Source organism: Oenanthe melanoleuca, chromosome 1 (assembly GCF_029582105.1).
Source record: "Oenanthe melanoleuca isolate GR-GAL-2019-014 chromosome 1, OMel1.0, whole genome shotgun sequence".
NCBI classification, from domain to species: domain Eukaryota; kingdom Metazoa; phylum Chordata; class Aves; order Passeriformes; family Muscicapidae; genus Oenanthe; species Oenanthe melanoleuca.
Window position 1 is genome coordinate 91,034,675 of NC_079333.1, and position 19,452 is coordinate 91,054,126.

Sequence of the window (19,452 nt, forward strand, 5' to 3'; positions counted from 1 at the left end):
AACAGTTAAATGGTTCAGCACAGGACCAGGAAGTTGGTGAACAACAAGCTGAAAAAGACATGGAATAAATTTTTCCAGAACGATGGGACGGCTATGGCATATGGCTCAGATTCACAGACTTCAGTTTAGGGCCATAATTTCACTGACAACTGTCAGGTAGGATACTAAATAAATGGAAAAAAATTGTATGTGATAGAATTTGCAGATTAATTAAGGAGCAGTATTTTTCTGATCATTAATTTTCATAAAGATAACGCTATTAAATTAGAACTATGCTGGTCTTACCATGGTGGTCACGATTTTGTCAGTGATATATTTATTGCATCTACATTTTAAAAAAACATTCATTACTTCAATGACAATTCCTTCAAAGTATAAATGAGATGCCTCACTTTTATTTTTTTGCAAAACTCACCAGTTAAATTAAATATATGCAAAACTTTGAAAAAGTTATTAATTACAGCTTATTAAAGCTTCTTCTACATAGTAACTTCCTTGTTGAAATTCAGTAATTATGAACAAAGGGGATCCCAACAGGCACCTGTTTTACACTTGAAAGCGCAGAATTATTGCTCTACAGTAAAACTTTGTGCTATGTAACATAAGTTGAAGGAGGAATTATACAGCAATAATTCTGTTATCTTGCCTGGGAAGACCAGAAATGGAGTTCAGGCTGGAGTTCAGGCACGGGTCGTTGTCACTATACAACTAGTTATGACTATCATATGGCCAAAATAAACAACATACTATGGAGAATACTTACACTGAACCAATATTTACTCTTTTTTGAAAAAATGCCTACAGATCTTTAGAATGGAAAGCATTTAATTCTCCAAAGCATTATACTATATGTATATAAAGATTCTGGTATAATTTTGGTCACATCTGATTGACCTTATAGAATAAAATGTCTTTAATTTCTTGGGGTATTAACAGACTACTATAAAAGCAAATAATAACAATCTATATACAAGAAAAAATTGAGTTTTCTTATAAATACAGAAGGAAGAAAATGTAAGGAAATTCACCACGAATATGGAAGGGTCTGTAATTAATTAATTTTTGTTCCTGACAAAACTGATTTAAATCTAAATCAGTTAAACACCAGGAATGCCTAGAAAATAGTTTTGTGGGGAAGATCATATATAAACCTATGAAAAAACCCCAAGTTCAGAGCAGTCTTCTCGCAATACAAGGAAATTATCCGATTTGACATATTTCAGGATACTCATGGATACTCATTAGAAATGTAGGGATTTAGGTGCTGAATACAATAATTAATCTTATGTAACTGTCATAAACCTACATAAATACTATGGCTTTAGTATATATACTTTGCCTTTTAGACAAGGTAAAAGAACATTGCTTCCATCATGTCATACTTGTAATTGTGGACTCCACCAAAACCTGTCTATGCATCTAGTATTTTATAAGAGGTCCTTACTCTTGAACTGACAAGATAGCAGAAAAAGACAGAAGTAAGAAGGACAGCTGACAACATAAACGTTTAATGGAAATTATGGTAGCCAGAAAAATACATTTTAAGTATTTATCTAAATCAAATCTGCAATTTCTGAACTTTAGAAATGCATAGTTTAAAAAACTCCCTATAGAAAAACTGGTGAAAAACAAGGGCTCAAGGACAGGGTAAGAATGGATATTAAGGATATCCTACAGAAAGCTATTTGGATAAAAGAGTTAGGGCCATAACTTTATCAGAATTGAAGCACAGAGACAGGACACACTTATTTCACAAGAATAAAAGAGAAGGCTACAAGAAACATGGACTATAAGAAGGATATAAGGAAATGAAAGAAATAAGATGCAAAACATTTTGGCTAAATTCTAAGAACATACAACCTTGTATAGCTCCTAGCAGGTGATCAAAATATCAGAAAAGTTGATGACAGAATTACGAAATAATGGAGGTTTTAAGGGATGTCTGGAAGTAATCTTATGCAACCTCTAAGAAGAAAACAAAAAAACACAGAAAGTACAACAGCATCCCTGTTGCAAAGAAGTGGGGACACAAAACAGGTAACATAATACAAGTGGAATAGATGGGCAAGTATGGTGAGGCCTTAAGATTTTAGCCTTTCTATTTTTCAAATCCTGTGCTGCATTAATGCATAACTCTAAACTTCATGTAAAGTGTTAACTAGTGTTTTCATAGTGTGGTCAGACAAAACAATTCCTCTGGGCCTGGAACCCAAGGACACCATACAGTCAGAGGCCCCAAAAAGAATAAATAAAAGTGAATTGTAGGGGAGAGAGTGAGCTGGGGGAATATGACTTCATTACTTGAGGCTATAATTGGACAGTTAACCTCTGATATGCAAATGGACCAAATTTCTATCTGTCAGAAAAACTCATGACCTTTGTCCATCTTGGGTGTAGCCTCTGGAAGGCTTTTGACTGCCCAAGGTGTATCTATTGAGGGCCTTTAATAAACACCCACTTTATTCTCTTAACTTTATATACCCTCTGTTCTAGGTAGCCAGGCCAAGACATCAATGGGATGAGGAAAAGGATGAACATATTGACAGCAGTAACAGTGTCAAAAACATTTTAATGGGATAAAAGGCAATCCAGAACAGATTTCTGATTATGATGTAAGCAGTAAGTAATTCAGGTGGAGACAGAACAAGAAGCTTCCAATGCAGTTACAATAAATTGTCTAAATAGTTTCATAATATTCCCAGAAAACATTATGATGTGAATAGAACAAGGTTGGATTCACTTAACTTTGCTTTAATTTAGCATTTATCAAAAGGACGTATCATAAACATTCCAGATAATTTATCAAAGGTAATGTGTATAAGACTGAGTGTTAACAGGATTTTTGTGCTCTAGTTTTGAGAAAAAGATGAAAAACAATAATAAAATCAAAATAAAATTTCATTTAACTTTTAATTTATCTCCAGTAAAGAACAAGTTCATAGGCATAAGGCATCAATCATATGCTGGTAAACCAAACAGTTCTGGTTGGAAATCTTCCATGGAATTCAGCACCAGTGTTGCCTCCTTTCTAAGATCTGGATTTAAATTTTCATCTGGAATCATAACCACTTGCATTCCTGCTGCCAGGGCTCCTTTGACTCCCTGTGGTGAATCTTCAAACACAACACACTGAGAAACAAGGAGGTGAGAGGAAAAAATAATTGTAATGAACTTCTAATAGCTTGTTTTAAAAGAGAGAATGATCCTGAATGAAACTTAGTAGGAAAACGAAATTTCATTCTTGGCTTAGACACTCCTAATTAGAACAAGAGAAAACCTCTCAGTTTGAACATCTGCATGGTAATTAACCTTTAATTAATTTCAATTCAAAAAACATCAATACACTTACTTGAATCCCAGAAACTGGTTTTCCAGATGTTCCTAAGTGCTTTTACAGGGATGTATTTAATCACAAGCTTAAAGTAAAATTAAGCAAGTCCCTAAATACCTTTATAAGGAGGCAATTTAGCTTTTCCAAACCATGTTTACAACCTGCAAAATGGCAAAAGCAGTGTTTTCACTCAGAGGTATGGGTGGCATTTCCTACATACACAAGGTATAGGGAACACTAAACTATCCAGGTCAACAGTAGGACTTTGGATGAGTGGAGGCAGACACAGCTTATCAGAAGAGTGCTGTCAAAGTCATACTTAATTCTTCCAAAGCAATGATGAGAAAGAAAAGATGCAATTATATTGGAAGAATATATTTAGAGAAGAGAGAGTTTAGCTAGGTAGAACTCCCATGCCTTACAATAGTCACAATCATTCCAGATTGCAATTTGGAAGCAAAGCTGTTAAAAACAATCATACATTATTTATGTGGATTTTGTAATTTAATGTCAGAATATTGAACAATAAACAAATAAGATAAACATATAAAAATCATATGGTCTGAAATTTTATGTAATGAAAGACAATGTTTCTGGAGCTCATTCCAGAATTTATATAATGAAGCATTTCTTCCTGCCTCTCCCTTTCCATGACCTGCAAATTCAGTTTGAATTTTTGGTCATGGATAACCCAAAGCAACTTTTGGCATTCAAGGACCTCAAAAATCCTGATCTTTACTGATACATGGTTTCTAACACTTCTCCAATTCATGCTGCATTTATTATCAATATTATTAGCACAGCTACTACTACTAATGCCACAATCACTGCCACAAGTAATTTTAGTAATTGAAAACAGATGTTGGGATGGTTAGGGCAATTTTCCTCACGTTTACTAATCAATGATCTCAGGCACATGGTGTGATTCCTGAGGCTGTCCTGTGCAGGGCCAGCAGTTGGACTTTGATGATCCTTTTGAGTCCCCTCAGAATATTCTATGATTTTATGAACATACAATATCATACTGCACCTTTTAGGTTCTTAAACACACAACTATTTCACTGTAGAACATAAAGGATGCAGAGTCTTTGTTCTGGCTGTGCTCTAAGGGAACCAAGTTGCAACTTGCAAAAGCTTTACTACATTCAATGGAAAGAAATTTTTTCAAGATATTTTAAATGTCTGCCCTATATATACCCATCTATCAGGAAATGTGGAAGAAGAAAAATGAAAGGACCCTCTCCTGATTTCCATTCTTTTTAAAATATTGATTCTTGCCTTTCAACATATCAGCAACAACCTGGGAGTCTGTCAAGAGAATAGTAAAAGGTGCTTTCTACCTTTCATGTAAGTAAGAATTAATGATTTTTATTGAGCCAAAGGAATCACACCAATCTCTTTTGCGCTCATTTCCTTCATAGAGTCACTGCATTCCAATCTGAACAATGGCATACTTTCAAATGTTGATCATTATCACTATTACTAACTACAAATATGTAACCAGAAGATCCTGGAAAGCTTTGTACAATTGCTATTAGAATAGAAGCATGGCTCTGCCTATAGGTTTTGTTCTTAACAATAGCTTAGTTCATGACCTAAAGCACTCTGAGGACAATAAATGAAACACTGACAGGCTTTGCTTCTTAAAGAATAAGCTTAAATGTTGCACAGAAGAGCATTATCAAGACCTTTCAGAAACCTCTTCTGATCCAGCTCATACAAAAGAATGTACTTTGCTGCTCTGCCTTGAAAGACCTAAATGACTTCCACGACGTCACTAAGCTTACTGTACAAGAGGAGCTGATGATTACAGAAGGCAATATGCATAATGAAAAGCTTAACTAATTCCCTGGAACTAGACACAATTAAAACTCTTAATTACCAAAGAAACCAGGCAAATGACCCATAATTATAGTGTCTTGCATGGTACAGGAAATAAGTGTATTGGGTCTTCCTTAAGTCTTTCTTTCAACTGAAACTTGTTGTTAACAGCAGTCACAATTTTAATGGATGACGGAAAGTTTACAGAGGTTCACACACAATATGGATTTATTAATACATAGAGATGTTATAAACTCTTCACTGTCCTGGACCACCCACACACTAAATTTAGAGATATGAAAGCAGCCAAGTTCTTTCCCATTTTGCATAAGTATTACAACATCAGCATCATTCCAACTGAGAGACAGATGAGATTTATACAGACTTCAGCTGAGATTCTGGCTGCTTCTGTGCATTATTTCTAAAACTTGTGTCACTGATCAATACTACTCCTATGAGATGTCTCAAAAGGTCATACTAATATAGGACAGTTCTCACTTTGGAATTAACTAAATGCTTAAAAAAAGTATAGTAAAGTATATTAATTTATATTTCACTCTATGAATCTAGAAAAAGAAAAATTAATCACTTAATCAGAGGAAGAAATAATATTACTGCAGCACCTCATTACCTCATCCTCCTACATTAAATGTAAGAATATAAGAAAAGGGTGTTAGTTTGGCTCTTGGTATGGACAGCAGGCCCTCTCTACCTTATATACTGCAAAAGTCTGGATGGAATAATTATGTGACTAACAGGGGTATCCATAAGTTAGTGATAACCAAGAAGGCTGGAAGGATAAAAGATTAAAAGCAGTTTTAAAATAAAGATTTTGGAAGACCTGTGAATGTAATATATATGCATAGCAAGTGCTTATCAAACAAGTATCACAACATATGATACCACTATATCAGCTCTAAAACAGACTGAAGATGCCATGATTTATACATACAGAATTCATCTGCAAGTTTAACACTACCATCTATTGTTCTGTAAAGAAAGAATGCAAAGAAAGTTTTCATCATCTGTCCTCAAATGACACAGAAACATTTGGTATCAGAATGTGACATATGTTTTGGGCTTCTTACTGATTGAATCTTATACTCTGTAACTTCTTTATTTTTCATTGATGCTTTCCCCCTTCATAATCTTATCAACTGGTCAAAAGCCTGATGGGGGATATGTAAAATTTGCACTGCAGCAATATTTGGTACCCCTATACATTATGTGTATGTGCACAATACAGTCTTCTGTAAGTGTTTAACAACTAATTTAAATTTTACCATATCTCTAAAAAAAACCCCAAGACAGGCTGCAGCAAGAAATTCACCAAGTACAGCCAGGTCATATGGATATCAGAATTGACACTTGATTTCTGTAAACCAGAAGGTGCTCAGGCCTTTCATTTCTACAGATATCTTGCTGACTGTTCATTGCCAGAAGTATTTTTACTTTCTTCTTTGTGAAAAACTAGCCCATACTATATGGTTAAAATTCAAAACCAAGTAGCATTTAAGAAGTAAATTATCAGTCTCCAAGACATTACTTCTGCAATGACTGTTTGTGGTTTGTTCAACAACTTTTATAATTTTTTCCTTGCTCAATGTCTTCCAGATGAGTGACCCAGAAATTTTCAAGAACCCTAATATAATTCAGAATACAGCATAGATCCCTCCATATCCCATACAAAATCTTGAGATGCCTAAAAGGTCCTGTTTGTTATTTATGGGAGGTGTGGAAATTCACAAAAAAAGAGAGGAAACAACAATTTTAACATCATAACACAGATGCTGGGCTATTTTTCGCTTAACTTGTGTTTTCTCTTTTCCTATGTTTTGATTTTCCAAATACAGAGGAAAAAGGGGAAAATGTACTTCTGGGTGACCCATTTACTATCAGAATTATTTAAATATTATTGAATGAATTCATTTTAAGCAGCTGCAATATTTGCAGTTTTGGCCTCCTACTGAGTTAATTCTCTGATGAATTAAGAAAAAACAATAATGGAATAACATGATTAATGTTTCTCCCCTAATCTTTGGATTTACACTCCTTCCAGAAATAGTTGGGAAAAAATCCAATTTTTGAATACAATAATGAATTACATTTCATTTTATTTTAAGTATGTGCCAATTTGACCAGCCAGGGAAAACAGAAATATATTAAATATGCTGTTAAGAAAGTAATGCAGCTTAAAGCCCCACAACTTAGTTCCATTAAGGAAAATGAGGAGTAAGCCAAGAGGTTTTTAAATGCTATAACAAATGAATAAACTGGAAACTTAAAATCAAATGAATTAAGTGCCAGAATATTCAGCATACTAACTACAGCCACCATTCTTTATGAGTCAATGTTTCATATTAAAAACTGTTTGGAAATTACATGCACATATGCTTTTTAATTCAGATTTTTATTAACTCACTACTAAGAGTATGCTGCAGACCAATACAATAATCAAATTATTTACCATAAAACTTACAAAACAAAAAAAACATTTGCATAATTTCAAAAAAGAAAAAAAAAAGTGTTACATCTGCACATAATGATCACTCTGGGTTTCTAGCTCTTACATAAATGCCACTTTACATTTCAGACTACACCAGCAGCTCCTCTCACAAACCAGATCACAGAAAGTTATCTCAAGGAAGGCCAAAAGGAAAAAGATGGTTTGGATGCAGAAGAAGGAGGAGAAATTTCATATTTCTTGCTAGTTTTGAAGACTTGATCAAATGAAAGGAAGTGTTTCTGTGAGTGACAGTCAGCCCCAGACACAGCGGCTCTGTGAGGCAGGGAGAAGGTCACATTTACATGCGGGGTTACTCTGATCATTCCGGATGGCTGGAGCACTCTTTTCACAGAGCACTGTGTGTTTAAGGACAGCACACTGGGAACTTTGTATGGTAACTTGTGTTAACAGGTCTCAAGAAATTCTCAGGCATTTCTGAAACAGTGTCCAATTATCCTGGCAGCAGAAATCTAGCTGAATCAACTGCAGCTTGGATTAGCCATAGAAGGGAATTGTTCTTTTATGGAGAACACAAGGCAAATACTCAAGATCCTCTCTACTGAGGCTACTCAGATTGCATAACATGCTGGATTTTTATGTCACTTATCTCTAAATGTAGCCTAAAAAGTAATTCTGTACAATGAAATAGCTAATTTGTGCTGCCTTCCCTTCCACAGAGAACTATCTTTATCAGACCCACAGATTTCCTTGACATGTAATACACAACACATTCAAGCAATGCACCTTGCACACAAAGCTCAGAACTGCAGGACAAAATACACTGAGGGGGTGCCTGAAGGCCATTTGGAAACACCCTGCTCAACACATGTCCAGCCAAAGCAGACTGCTCAGGTCCTTGGCCAGGAGAGCTTTGAGCATTTTCAAGCATGCAGATTCCACATACCTCCTGGACACCTGCTCCCTACAGCGAAACCGTATGGTGCAACCAGCCCTATGGTGAAAACGGTTTTCCAAGAATCTAGGAGTTTCTTGTGTTCCATCTTCTGCCTGTTACCTACTGCATGATCACACTACACATTGGAGAAGAGGCTGGGCCCATCTCATGAACAAAGACATCAGAAATACAGACCAGGAACACTCAAAAGAAGAACTGTTTTGCTGCATCCAAATTCTATGTCTCAAACTGAAACTGGAAGTAGGCAGCATAAGTATTTCCTGAATAACAGCAATGAACTTTTTTCCACAGGGAATGTGGACAAACCCATAGCTGCAGGCTGGTGGAGCAGGTATCCTTCCTGCTTGTTTTGGGTAACTGGACACCATTACTTGCCTACAGCTGCCTCAGCAGATGCTGCAGAAGGCACTTGATTCTCATGGACCAAGCTAAATCCTTTAAAATCTATTTTGGCAATAGTTTATTTTTCTTCTATAACGCCTCCTTGACCAGTGTTATTTTCCCACACAAAAAAAATCAGCCTGCATAATGGAATATACATGAATTTGATCTAAACATTATTTAATGATTGTGTAATCTCTGATGGAAGTGTTAATAACAGCCTCTATATGCTTCAGACATAGGTTAATTCTTAATTTCTTCAATAGAGAGAGAAAGGGTGAGAAGAGGCATTAACCTTTAAAAACGTTTTCAATGGGAGTGCAAAAACGTCATGGAAAAGGTCCTTTTTTTTCTATTCAGTACAAGCCTCTCACTGAACTGTACACAAGAGTGTCACCATTTTGGGGTGATTTGGAGAGATATAGCTGTTTTACACTTTAACTCTTCCTGATCAGAAAGAAAGGAGACTTTCTTTCAAAATTCAAAGCTGAAAGTAATTGAAGAAAATATTTAAGATCATTAGCATAAAACTTCAAGCACAAAGCCAGAAACTACCACTTTTAAATAAAACAAACAAAACACTAACAAAATTCCAGTAATTATTTTCTATGTATTTCAACTACAGAAAAACAACCCCAAAAATATTAAAAATGACAATTCTCTCTTCTCAATATATATTTTCAGAGGAAAGTGAAGAAGAATGTATACAACTAAGCTGGAAAAAGTATTAACTCCTAAAGTTAAGAAGAATATAAATGTTCTTGTTGGTCAGTATCTGAATCATACAAGTTCATCCCTTCAACCTACCATCTTATACCTGGCATGCCCAAAGCTGATTGTATGTTTAAATCCACAAAATGTCTGTGCAAGTATTTATGAATGTGCTCTTTCAACAGTAGCTCACATGTGGACATTGGGTTATGGTTAGGAATGTCATAATTCCATAATTTATTTTTGCAACAGCAATCTAAAAATACCACATCTGAAATGAAAGGCCTCATTACATCAATAACCAGATCTATTTAAGTAACTGTCCTCATGATTCCAAAAGATGATTTCTCAGCCTCTTAGTTTGCAAAACTGCTTTGACTCTGCAAACAAATGACACTCAGAACTCAAAATTTCTTACATAATTCTCTTTACCTGAGAAATTATTTTTGTGTGCTAAATACAATATTTCTAAATAATTTGATATCTACCAAAAGTAAAAGAATCAATTATAAAACCCACATTTTTACACACACTATGTATGATGTACTCTTTTTGAAGTATTTATTATGAGAAATAATTAAATGGACCCACTCTCCTAACCCTGAATGAGGGATTAACTGTAAGTGCACTCAAGTTCTACTAGATCAATACAATTATTATTGGAAAAAACAAATTTTTAATAAGAATGCATTATGTATTTAGAAGGTCTAAAGAAGTCATAATTATTTTCTGAAGATTCCAGGAGAGAAACTCCATCACCTCTCTGGGTAACCTGCAACAGTGCTCAGTCACCCTCACAGTGAAAAAGTGTTGCCTGATGCTCAGAGGGAACCTCCTGTCTTTCAGTTTGTGTCCATTGCCTCTGGTTCTGTCACTGGGCACCACTAAATAGTGCCTGGCTCTTTGCATTCTCCCTTCAGGTATTTACTTACATTAATGTTTCCTTGAACCTTCTCCTCTCCAAGCTCACTTTGCCTTTCTTGGCACGTTGCTGGCTCATGGCTGACTCAGTGTCCACCAGACATTGTAATTACCTTTTTTTTCTGACTGCAGGAAATCAGTTGGGTTTTCTTTCCTGTTCAAAAATGTGCAGCTAGATTCACTGGTGCAGAGACAGAAGACACTGTAATGGAACTTCTAAATTTAAAGATCTGAATGACAAATGTGCAAAAAATACAGACAAAACTTATTGCTAGGTGACCATTAGAAAACCTATGACGAGAATATAAAACACTCCATTAGGAAGTGTCTCAGTCACCCCAATACTGATATATAAACACATTTCTTCACAGTTAAGTCAAAGACAAATTACCTTCTCTGCAAATGCCTGCAATCAAATTACAGAGAAGCACCTGAATGAGAGTTAATGTGCTTATAACACACACTTGTTTGGAAAAAAAATCAGAGGTGTCTCTGCATAAACACAGTCCATTCTTCTTTTATTCTATTTAAAAACAAATTATGTGTGTTTATGTATTAGTTAGACTACCATGGCATACTGGAAAGAATGATTTTACATTGCTCTAACCATCACAACACATGACCTGAAAGAAAGTACCTCTAATACAGTAATACAATCAGTTCAGAGATAGATGCCAAGATATTGCCAAGAATCTGGATAAACTGACAAGCAGCTGAGTGCTACAAGCAGCATTTTACTGATAACTTGGAACCTTCAGCACCCAGACATTATATAAAGACTCCCTAGGGAAGCCAGACTGAAGCAGGTGTGTCAAGGTGAAAAAGTATCACTGCCACACAGTCCTCTGAATTATATGTTCTGGCTACCTGGTAAAATATGCTGTGACTACAAAAAATAAAAGAGGATAGGCTGCCTGTCAGATGAGCAAACTCTGTGGTTCAGCACACAGGAAATGGCTCTGGTGATTTTTTTTCTCCTATTTTTATTTTTATTTTCATTTTTAAGAAGTTGTAGTGGTCATATAAATGACATTTCTACTACATTTCAAGTCTTTGCTAATTGATTCCAGCTGCTTCTAGTGAGCAATAGGTAAGATACATCATTGAATGGAGAAACTAGATAAATAAAATAGCAAATATGTCTAAAGTGTGAGGATTAAAAATCTCACCCACACATAAAGACTGACTGTGATTTATCTTCCGGGTCTGCAGATCTTGAACGTGTGGCTAGAAACATCTGTTTCATAATCTTCAAAGGTTTGTAAGTTCTAGTCTCAGCAAGCAAAATAGTGTGAGAAAAGACACTAACAATTCTTTTTTTCTCCATTCACCCTGCATCTGCAGAAAAAAAAACACTTCAATGCCTTTAAAGCCATAGAGAACAATCTCCTCATTGACAACAAAAGCAGGAATTTAACAGGTAATTCTACTGGATATCAAGATGATGGATTAAAACTGGAAAGAAACAACTACTCTGTCTAGAAATACTGTTATTATATGCTCAACTAAGTCACATTTTAACTTTGTTTCCAAAAGTAACATGAAGAAAATGTTACAAAATCAAGTGACAAGTGTCCTTTTGAGCTAGGTTACATAGATACCCAGTACCTTACACCTTGATGAACAGAGAAGATGTTGCTCAGGACGCTCAAAATGTTTTTCTTAACCAGATGTTCTTGTGCTTTGCAGTGGTAGTGCCACAGGCATCCAGCCAAGGTTCTCTTCATGTTTTTCTACTTCCCTTATAAACTAAAAAAGTTTTTCTCTCTGCTTTGGTTGCAGTCCTGACTACCTTCCTTGAAGATAGGGAACACAGTTCAGGTAGGCTGATCTTAATTAATAAGAATCTTCCTTCCAAATACTCTGTGGTTATGAAACATCCATTACTACTAATTTCAAATAGCATGTGTGGAACATAAGCACTTAAAACTGCCAATTTTTCTACAGAGAGGGATCTGTACATCTCCATATGCAGAAATATGTACCCATTAGTTTATATGACAGAACTGTACATGGGAAGAAGAATGGCAGAAACAACAAGGACAGATAGGGGCCACCCTGGGCCAGCTGCTCCCAGACACACCCCAGCAGTCACACACCCCATCAGCCCACCAGAAGCTCATTCCTGTGCTGCCTGATGGGACAGGATGAGTGCCAGCAGCCCTGTGAGGCCCTGGGCCAGCCATTCTGGGTGCCAGCAGGCCAGACCCACACAGACATACCAGCAGGAGAAGCTCCATGGGTCAGGGCACCCTGTGAGAATGTGAGACAGCAGGGGCTGGTGGGTCAGTAGGAGCCATCTGTTCTTGGCCATTCCTGCAACAGTGTGTGTAGTCTGTCCTGTCTCCTCTGATCAAACTCCATTTCTAATGGTTTTCATTAGAAAAGGGCTTAAATTGTGCACACACAATTGTGCACACACGTGCATGGAAGGCTCAGTGTCAGTCCTGCCATGGGACCAGGAGTCCCACGTGCCCACAGTGCAGCAGTGCAGTGGGTGCCCAGATGGGTGGGCAAGGGAGGGTGTGAGGGCTAGCAAAGTGCTGGAGTAGCTGGCAAGTAGGTGAAGTGTCTTGGAAGCCAGGCAAGACTCTATGGGCAAGAGCACAGTCAGTGCTGGCTCTTGGAGGAACAGGGTAGGCACAGGGCAGACTTGGCCAGCTGCTGTGGACTGTTGCATCTGGGGCTGTCCAAGATACCCGTCTGTGTGTGCACAGGAGAGACTCTGGAATGATGGAACTACAGGACTGGGATCCCATGACAACTGAGTACCTAAATCCAGCTGCTGGAAGAATCCTTACTGCAGAGTGAATATAGGGTAGACTTGTCTCATATGTCTATGCAGGAAAGTGACATAACAGTAACTCCACAAGATCAACATAGGTAGAGGTTTGAAAATATTGATTTAAGGTCTCTAAAATTCCCAGGCTTATAGCTGGGAATTTTTTGCATAGCTGCAAAAGTTACTGGAAGGTGTCTACACCACGAACATGGGTACCTGCTGAAGAAATACAGCATTTTAAACATTTGCCAATTAAGGTGATTTTGGTTTATGTTGTCCACACAAACAAACAAAACCTACCCGGAAAAGCCATACAAGCTGCATGGAAGACCCATAGACAAAGGCTTTGCAAATAAAATTAGAGCTGCCGTCAACTGAAATAATACTGAGCCCTTTGCTGTACTTATAAAGAAGTGCAAAAAGATGGTTGGCTTATTTGGTTTTGTCAGGCAACACAAGCTTTTAATATCTCTAGTCATTCAGACCTTTGACTAAGATTTATTAACCTGTCAAACAAAAGCAATTTTACAACATATACAACTGCAGTTCATTTCAGAACATTTATTGCTCTGTAAACAAAAATCCAGATTCTGCTTAAACAATCTATTCCTTTTCTTCCTCTTGAAGCAAGAAGGAAGGCAGGGTAGTAAGAGAAATTCTAAATGAAAAAGAAGTATTTTATATACTTGTGCAAGTAAGTTTGTAAAAAGTATCAAGTCAGAAATTTAAATAGACTTTTATGGTGACTACCTCAACTGAGAAAACATCCTCCACCTCTGAGCAGTATGGAGAGGGGAAGGGGAAACAGAATAGGGGTACAGCTCCACATTTACTTTGTATACTTTCTGCTATGCAGCTCAGCTCAAATGGCTCTGAGAGATGTTTAGAAAGGAGGCAGTTTATTAAGAGACTGAAAGAGGAGCATGAGACCTATGTGGAACACCACCACGTTATCCAGTCTCCCCTTATAGAGACAAACGTGATGCTAGGGAATGGTTTACTGCTGTTTAGGGACAGAGTCTCATCTAATAGCCTGACAAAGGGGAGGCAGCCACAGCTCCTTGCCCCCAGCACAAAGAGTAGAAAGGCTGAGCACATTTCTCCCAGCAGGCACCAGCGAAAACACACAAATATCTATATCTATCTATATCTATATCTATATCTATATCTATCTATCTATATCTATATCTATATCTATATCTATATCTATATCTATATCTATATCTATATCTATATCATCTATCTATATCTATACGTATACATAAGGCTAGAAACACAGATCAGTGCAGGTATATTCAGCATGCCCAAGGACCCACAGGGTCATTCAGCTGCCTTTTTCTCTAGTGCTCACAGGCTTGCACTCAGCCTGGCCACTGGCTCTGTAGATGTCTGGGCTAGGCCCTTGTGACCTGCAGCCCCAGGCTGTGGGCTGGCACCTCATTTTGCCCAGTTGCTAGCACCCAGTTCCATTCTTGCTCCAGCTGCTGGCACCATGAACAATGGGCCTCTGCCTGGGTCTGGTTTCTGGCCACACACACAGAGACCACAGACCAGACGCCCTTCAGCCAGGAAGAGTTAGAAGTGGAATTTGCTAACACAACAGACACTGCAAGGAGCTGTGCATGGCCAGACAAATGTCTGGCCTCTTACACATCTAATGCTTTTTATTCTCTTATCCCTCTATTTCCCTGTAATAAATCCTGACCAAACCCCAAATTCTCCTCCTCTGCCTGCCATACCGTGTGGCACACCCTAGGCAGCATCTCCCCTCAGGAGAGTCCAAAAGGATTAATCCAGCACTGATTTACCTTGATAGCCCTTCTGGGACAGCCCAAACAGGCTGTTCCTCCCTTTGAGTCCTTACCTGAGCTTCTGTCTACCTTTGGGACTCTGTGCTGCCCTGACCATATGGAGATGGGCACCTCATGGGATGATGACTTCTGTGACAGGTGTCAGAACTGTTGGGAAGGTATGATTTGGGATACCTCACCTGATGTCACTCTCAGCTCTTTTGTGGGTCTGCAAACAAGCTTTTAATGCAAACCCAGACATCTGCATCTCGTAGCAGATCTTCCTTAGGATTCACCCAATTCTATGCAAGTCTATGCATCACATGCTGCTTGATTCCTCATATGCAAGAGCAGGAATCCAAGTACTTTCTTTTACAGGTCTTTATAACCAGGGCCTGACATGCCATACACTATACTAAATATAGAAATCAATAGAAGAAAAAGCAATGCTCAAATCAGACATCCTATTTTTCCTTTCTTCTCAATGCTGCTATTATTCCAATGTTCAGTTTGATCCTAAAGCAATACACCACAGCATGTCACAAGCATTATTATGTCTTTATACTGCCGAGTAACTGAAATCCTTTTATTAAAATACAGCATTCTGTGATGGATTTCTTCATCCTTGGACTGACATTGAGCCTGAAGCTCTTACTAGTAATCATTTTACACAAAGCCAGATCACATACTCAACTCAGACAGAAAAGCTAAGGACTCAATTGACAGATTTTTAAAAATGGTGTGAAAGCTGGTGAGACTGAATTGTTCTAGCAAATAATAGACACATTTCAAAATTTCTGAGAAAAACTACACTGAAGGCCTTTTCTAAGTATTCGACTTATGGAACATTTTATTCACCATTCATTAGCACTGTTTTATTTAAACAAAATCAGAGAAACAACAAAGTTACTGCACTAAATATTAATCATCTTAAAGAAAATTAAGGCTGTCACTTAGTAATATCAGCTGTAAAGAAGAGCTGTAAATATGAAGATATCAATAAAACAGTTTTCCACCAGCCTACTCAAAGTCAACAATCATCTTTCAAGCATACTTGCTCTTCAACTGATTGCTAAGATGATAAGGAAAAAAAAAATAAATTGACAGGAGAAAGGGACATAAATAAATTGTCCAAACACTTTAAAATTACTAGTTAGCGCAATACTAGAATGGAAGATGAAACTCTGACATGAGTGTTTCTAAAGAAAACTTCTTCACTTTGAGAGACATGCCAAAGTGCACATTTGCAGCTGACTCTTCTTTCCACTATCTTCATGAGATTTTAAATTTAGACATGTAGCATTCTAAATTTTTGAAGAGTTTTTGCTGCAATGTTGGGCCTGTCACATCATCTACCAATTCTCTTGAGATGGAAGGGTTAGCCTCAAAAAAGTAAATGCTTTTACTATTTCAGTATATACATCATTAACTTATAGACTACTTCCTTGCTCTTCATCTACACTCCCTAAAAATTGCTTAAGAAAGCTGTAAGGACAAATGGGCTACCACACACTATTAACTCTTTATTATTTATAATGAAGGTATATAGATTACTTAGTGCAGTTACAAATTCAAGTTTACATTTTCACCTCCAAGGCCCTATATTATCTTACCCACAATTACTTATGTCTTGCTTTTATTTCCTTCTACTCCCTAGACATCTTCTATCCTTTCACTTAATTGCATTCTTTATCTTTTTCTCCCACTTTCAGCTGTATGTCTTACATCATGCTGACCTCTGTGCCTTGTACAATCTTCATGCCTACATTCTTCATCCTTCTCCAGCAGTATATTTAAAAACACACTCTTTAAGGAATCATTGGTATAAGTACTTCTTCCTCCCTTTCTTATTGCTAGGCTATTAACTAAAATTTCTCTCGCTTAAACTGCTTTTGGTCCTTGTTGGACCAGGGAACACAGCTGAAAGCAGAGATGTCTAATTTATTCCTTATTTCTATCAGGAATGACCTCTGTTAACTATGACTCTTAAGGAGAACTAAGGGACAATACTTGCTTGCCATCTAAAATAAGAAATTGGAATCTTGTTCATTGAAAAAGCTGCAATGTTCATTAAATAAATGCCAATCAGTGTGTGTGTGTATAGTGCTTAGTTTCTACAAACTACATCTGTACTTACAGTATTAGATGTTTACATTTATTTCATAGTGCTCCAACAATTGTCCAAAGCAGGCTCGATGCCTGTGATCCAGCATACATAAATATGATGCTTTTTATCCCCTCATGATTTAATGTGTACTTAAATGCAAATATGATGACAACACAGCAGCACACAAAGACCAGGAAGCATTCCCAGATTCAGTATTGGTCATATTATGGTAGAGTCATAGCATTATTCCTGACTTCTAGAACACCTGACCACAGGAAGTTTTCCAAACTTCAAACTCCACAATATAACTCTACATGGAATTCCACATGACCATTGTACTAGTTATTACTATAACTGCAACAATATTATCTCCTGAGGAACATCTTTAAAAAACTGCAAACATTTTTTACTTAAATTAAAAAAAAAAATCTTCGCAATGAAAATTATTGGCCTGGAAATTTAAAGACTCACAACTGATACCAATCTTCAAATGATATATTGTAGCTAATCTAAAGAATGCAAATACATTCTACCTCAGATACATGATCATTCTTTCTAAAATAAAAGGTTCTGTTTTAATTTGCTTGGGATAACTGCATTGCTGAAAGTGAAAAGCAGTAAGATAAGTTACATACTATTACACTTTTTGCCCATGGTACTTTATTGAATCAGTAATATTTTGAGTCTGTAATAGTTCTGAAGTTCAGGACAAAAGGCAATCTCTAATGTCTCCAGTCTGAGATACAGGATGCAATAACATGTTCTGCAGACAAACTTAATAGATCACTGTGACCAGGTGTCTGTTCAGGAGAAAGAAAACAATTTCTTAATGGAGGAAAACATGTTCTGTACCAGATGATATTTTCAGCAATGGATGAAATCCCATCAACTAGTCTTTGCTAGTCAGGAAACCTTGAGACTTTGAAGCAACTAACTTATGAAGTGAAGGAGTTACACCAAAAGCCAGCTCCATTCCATGCCACAATCTTAGAAAATAGTTGCAGGGTAGTATTGACTAGTAATCCTTATCTCTATACTTGGTAAAATCTGCTGATAACACAAAGTTTTGTAGGTCATCTGGGATAACATCTGTAAGAACACTGGAGTGAAAAAGTAGTCTGCTGGACAGTCAAGTGTCAAATGAAATGGTCAAGAAATGTGGCAGTACACATTAGTTGCAGGAAAATAAATGACACATACATTTTCTAACATTTGGTTACTGGACATCACTGTAAACAGCTCTGTGGAAACTCAGAACTTGGGAGACCAGCTCAGTTAAAACTCAGAGCTTGGGTGATACTGTTTATATTCACAGATATATAAAGTGGTCTCATCTGGAATGCTCTGTGTACTATATCCCACAGACATTACTCTATATTAAAGTGTTTTTGATAGAAAGAGTCTGAAGAAATGCAATCAGAATGCTTCTGAAGAGAAAAAACCCCAAAGAAAAAGGATATCACTTCCCCCACCCCAACAAAAAATCCCAAACACAACCCGTTCAGATGGTGAGGTTTTGAACAGACTCTAAAGAGCTTAATTTATGGAGCAAAAAATAAAAAGGAATGTGACAAGCAGCATTTACAATACTGAGTGGCAGATCAATTACTTCTTATCTTTCTCACTCATAACATATAAAAAGCTGACACTGGAACACATGTACCATATACAGAATTCATCGTATATCAGTATAAAGAAAAAACACAGATCTTATGGAAGGGTTACTATAGCCTATGTTTTTGTTTTTGTTAAAAATGACTTGATATGGGAGCAACAGAATTTAAGTGGATAAATTAACCCCTTCTAGCTAAAAGATGATTATTGAACTGTGATTATTAGCTGTCATCAGAGATGGTACCAAATACTCTGGACACTGAGCACGAACAGCAATTCCTATATTTAGTATAATGATTTTTTTTTTTTTTTTTAATGTAATAGGAGGGCAGCATTTCTACCACCACTTGGAATTGTATTCTACTTTAAATCAGAATCACTTCAGTCTTACTGAAGTTTAACTTGAACCATTTCCTTATTGGCTTTGAATTATGCTATTATTCTAAGATAAAAAGATGCTGAAATGGAAATGTTAAGCATCCTTTTTTTAGCAGACAAGTCTTCATGTCTTCAGTTCTTTTGTATACTACAAGGTCTTTTATCTTTATAACACCTATCACAATAATAACGAA

At 36.8% G+C, this 19,452-nt stretch overlaps 1 protein-coding gene across 1 annotated transcript in view; it reads right to left on the reverse strand.

Moving 5' to 3' along the window:
- Positions 1–2,549: 2,549 nt before the first annotated feature.
- The window catches only part of PUDP (pseudouridine 5'-phosphatase), a 61,751-nt gene continuing 44,848 nt past the window's right edge, over positions 2,550–19,452 (reverse strand). The window contains exon 4 of the mRNA XM_056485671.1: positions 2,550–3,129. Coding sequence (XP_056341646.1) covers positions 2,953–3,129 — 177 coding nt within the window. The 3' untranslated portion in view covers positions 2,550–2,952. The remainder of the gene's footprint in view (positions 3,130–19,452) is intronic.